The 4058-nt window shown below is 55.5% G+C and overlaps 1 protein-coding gene across 1 annotated transcript in view; it reads left to right on the top strand.

The window, feature by feature from the left end:
• Positions 1-3820, top strand: part of TACR1 (tachykinin receptor 1) — a gene marked incomplete at its 3' end in the record, with an annotated part of 18200 nt that extends 14380 nt beyond the window's left edge. Inside the window, exons 3-4 of the mRNA XM_027909994.1 lie at positions 2715-2865; positions 3624-3820. Of these exons, the coding sequence (XP_027765795.1) occupies positions 2715-2865; positions 3624-3820 (348 nt within the window). The remainder of the gene's footprint in view (positions 1-2714; positions 2866-3623) is intronic.
• Positions 3821-4058: the final 238 nt, after the last annotated feature.

Genomic DNA, 4058 nt, shown 5'->3' with positions numbered 1-4058 from the left:
CCTGGCCAAGCTGAGCTCCAGAGGACTTTTCCAACCTTTATTATTCCTTCATAGTCCAGTCAGTGGAAAGAAACACCCCCCCAGGATGGGGCTGAGCCCCCCAAAATGAAGCAGGAACTGAGACAGCTCAGGGTCTGATCATTTCCCTGGGTCGTTCACTGGGGCTGTGGCTTTTCCAGAGGGTTAATCCAGGGAAAAAACACCTCCAAGCCAGAGCATCCCATGCTCCCAGGAAAGCTGGGAAAGCAGCTGCTCAGCAGATGCTTTTCAGCAGCCAGCCCCCCCCCAAGAATTTGGGGATTGAAAGGAACTTGCAGCTCCAGCAGCATCGACCATCACGGACCCTCCTGTGCAAAGCCCAGCAGAGCTCCAGGAGGGATTTTCCTGCCCCAAAATAACTGCAGGGACAGGTATTGGGAGCACTGTGAGCCCCCCTCTCCTGCTCCATGGCCTTGGGAGAGGTTATTTTGGGAAGGCACCGGCGGCAGCTGCTTTGCTTGTGAAAAATAATAACGGGGTTTTTACAGCTCCTGGAGGAGAAAAAAGGGAGATTTCTCCTCACTCCAGGGGGGTTTCTCTTAGGGAATGGAGGCTGGAAAGCACAGAGGGTGTCAGAGGCTGGGATGGGGTTTGTCACTGGGAAAATGTCCTCGTTGAGGGGGGGGAACCTCGGCACGAGGAGCGTCTGCAGCAGAGCCGACAATTGCAGCGGATTCGATTCCGCCATCGATCCCCTCTCCCTCTCCTGCTCCCAAATGGATGGCTGGTCTATTCCAATCTCATCAGCTGCCACTTCTGCTTGTTAAGGGAAGGGAAATCCCCCCCTAGTCGCTGTTTCTCTGGAAGATCAGAGCCCACAGGGTCACCCTTTATATATGGCAACAACCCCGGGCTTTGGGAGGCAGCTCCACCCTCCGGCATCCCAAAACTCCTCCAGGCTTCTCCATCCCACACGAGGCCCTAAATCCCTTAAAATACAACCCCCAGGCTTCTCTTGAGTGCCCTGATCCTGCAGTCCTTGCAGGCAGAGTAACACGCAAACAGTTCCACGGGGAGGCCGATTTTCCACAGAAAAAAAAAAAGTCTCCGAGGGTTTTTTTTTGGGATCCCTGGCCGTGCCCAGGCAGCTCTGCCTTGCTTATGTTGTCTCCCAGCTCCTCTGAGGAGGGATTTCATGCAGAACTTGGAGCTGGTTGCAGCTGCTTTAAGATCCTGCCTTACATGGGAGCCACAACAAACCCCTCCTGGTGGAGCCACAGAGACGCCTCCTTAATTAGCAAAATGGAAAACAGCCCCACGGAATCCATCCCAAATGTGATTAGGGCTGGGGGAGGAGGAGGCCAAATGAGATTGCAGGTACAAAAACAAGGAGGAGATGGCCTGGCCAGCCCCATTCCCTGTGGGAATTGCACCAGGCAGGAGCCTGCTCCGTTCATTTTAACTTTGGGGATGTTATTCAGTCAAATATAGGGATGGCAAGAGCTGAGAGTGGTCCAGGGCCTGGACTGCCTTCAAAAGATGCAGCTCCTTCCATTCCAGCCCCAAAAATCCATGCAAAGACCCCAAAGCTTGGGGATGAAATTCTCTCTGACCTGGCAGCATTTGGGGTGATTTTCAAGCTGGCACCAGCCCTGTTTCTGTCCCACTAGAACTCGACTTCCCACAGGGCAGAGAGGTTTCTGCAAGCTCTGCTGGTGGGAAGGACCCTGCAAGGCCAAAGTGTCCACCCCCTGTCGTGTTTGGGAAAACCAGCAGGATTTTATTCCTGTTTAACCCCCTTTATTTAACCTAAATCCTCACTGAATTCCCCCTGAGTTCCCACTGAACCTGCCCCAGCTCCACCAACCCCCAACCAAACAGCCCCGAGCCCGTGGTGAGTTTAATCCAGAGTCTCTTGTTGGGGTTTGGATTTATTTATCCATGTTATAAACACACTCAAGGATTCTGCCCTTTCCTGGCACAAGTCCTCCCAGCCTGGAGAACTGGCCCAGCTGCTGAATTCACTGAGGAGTTTTAATAAACCTCCCTGACAAGGGTTTGGCTTTTCTGGGGAACTGGGGTTACTCTCAGTGCCCCCTGAGCCTGCCTTAACCCCTGGGGGACTGGGGTTTGGCTGAGCTGCATCCCATCCTGCAGGCAAAGCCCTGATTTCTTCAGCTTCCTATTCCCACCTTTCAGGTGCCCAGAACACACGTTGGCTGGCAGCGTTTCCAGCTGCAAGGTGGAAGGAAGAGTCCACACCCACCTCTGGGATAATTTGGGGTGGTGAAAAACTCCCCTCAGCTGCAACATCCTTCCCTTGGGAGGTAGCACATCCCATCCCAGGAGGGTGCCAGGGGTTGGCAGGAGAGGCTTGGAATGAAAGGAGGGAGCCTTCCCAGTCTGGGTTGAAAGCAGGAAGCCTTTTCCAGTCTGGGATAAAGCAGGGAGTCCTTCCCAATGCTGGGATGAAAGTAGGGAGTCCTTCCCAGACTGGGGTGAAAGGAAGGAGGCTGGGATAAATTAGGGAGTCCTTCCCAGCCTGGGGTAAAGCAGGGAGCCTTTCCCAGCCTGGAATGGGAGCAGGGAGCCCTTCCCAGCCCCAGATCTACAGGACTTGTGCCAAATCCCCCTTGCCCACGTGCCACGCTTGGCCTTTGATCTCAGTTTGCAACGCAAGGACAGAGCAGCTGAAGGATCGTCTCAGGGACCGTGAGTTTTGGTTTTTTTGGCAGGTACCACTTCTGCATGACCATCCTGATCTACTTCCTGCCCCTCCTGGTCATAGGCTGTGCCTACACCGTGGTGGGACTCACCCTCTGGGCCAGCGAGATCCCCGGGGACTCCTCCGACCGCTACCACGAGCAGGTGTCGGCCAAGAGGAAGGTGAGGAGCTCCAACCACAACTCACATCCAGTCCCAGCTGACCCCAGCCCTAAATCCTTCACTGGGGGGGGAACAGGTCAGGACTTGGAATATGCTGAGGGAAGGGACACACAAGGATCATTGACCCAACTCCTGGCCCTGCACAGACACCTGAAAATCCCACCCTGTGCCCCAGAGGATCATCCAACCCCTCCTGCAGCTCTGGCAGCCTTGGGGCTGTGCCCACTGCCCTGGGGAGCCTGTTCAGTGCCAACCACCCTCCGGGGGAAGAACCTTTCCCTGAGATCCACCCTGAGCCTGCCCTGACACAGCTCCAGCCATTCCCTGGGGGTTGTCCCTGCTCCCCCCAGAGCAGAGCTCAGTCCTGCCCCTCTTCTGCCCCTGCCCAGGCAGATGGAACTGCAGGGAGGTCTCCCCTCAGTCTCCTCTTCTCCAACTGAACACTCCTCAGCTGCTCCTCATAAGGCCCCTCCAGACCCTTCCCCATCCTCGTGGCCTCCTTTGGACACTCTCCAATGGCTTTAATATCTTTTTTAATATCGTGGTGCCCCAAAACTGCCCCCAGCACTGAGATGAGGCCACCGCAGTGCAGAGCAGAGCTGCTGAAATCAAAACACAGCGTCCTCCACACGTGTGTCCTCCACAGAAGTGGGTGGTTTAACCAAGATGCCCCCCAGCTGGAAACACCTGTAGGCCCAAAAGAGCTGGGTGGACTGACTGATGGATGGCCCTGTCCCTGCCCTCTGTCCCTGGCTCAGGTGGTGAAGATGATGATCATCGTGGTGTGCACCTTCGCGCTCTGCTGGCTGCCCTACCACATCTACTTCACCCTGCAGTACTTCCACCCCGAGTGGTACTTCCAGAAGTTCATCCAGCAGGTCTACCTGGCCATCATGTGGCTGGCCATGAGCTCCACCATGTACAACCCCATCATCTACTGCTGCCTCAACGACAGGTGGGTTTCCAGGGACACCTTCGGGGGGACAGGGACGGGAGGAGGGGGAGGTACAGAGGGGTGTGATGGAGGAGGGGAGGGATGGATGGATGGATGGATGGATGGATGGATGGATGGATGGATGGAGAGTTTTTTGGGATGGTTCTGCCCCATCCTCCACTAGGGGCTCCTTCCAGCAGATGCTGGAATGGTACAACCCTCACCTAAAGTCTTTCCTCAAGGCCCTATGGGATTTGAG

This window comes from Empidonax traillii, unplaced genomic scaffold, assembly GCF_003031625.1.
Source record: "Empidonax traillii isolate 1590-97213 ecotype Southwest subspecies unplaced genomic scaffold, ASM303162v1 scaffold2589:size21297, whole genome shotgun sequence".
Taxonomy (NCBI): Eukaryota; Metazoa; Chordata; class Aves; order Passeriformes; family Tyrannidae; genus Empidonax; species Empidonax traillii.
Note: the sequence above shows the minus strand (reverse complement) of the source record. Positions and strands in the feature narration are given on the sequence as shown.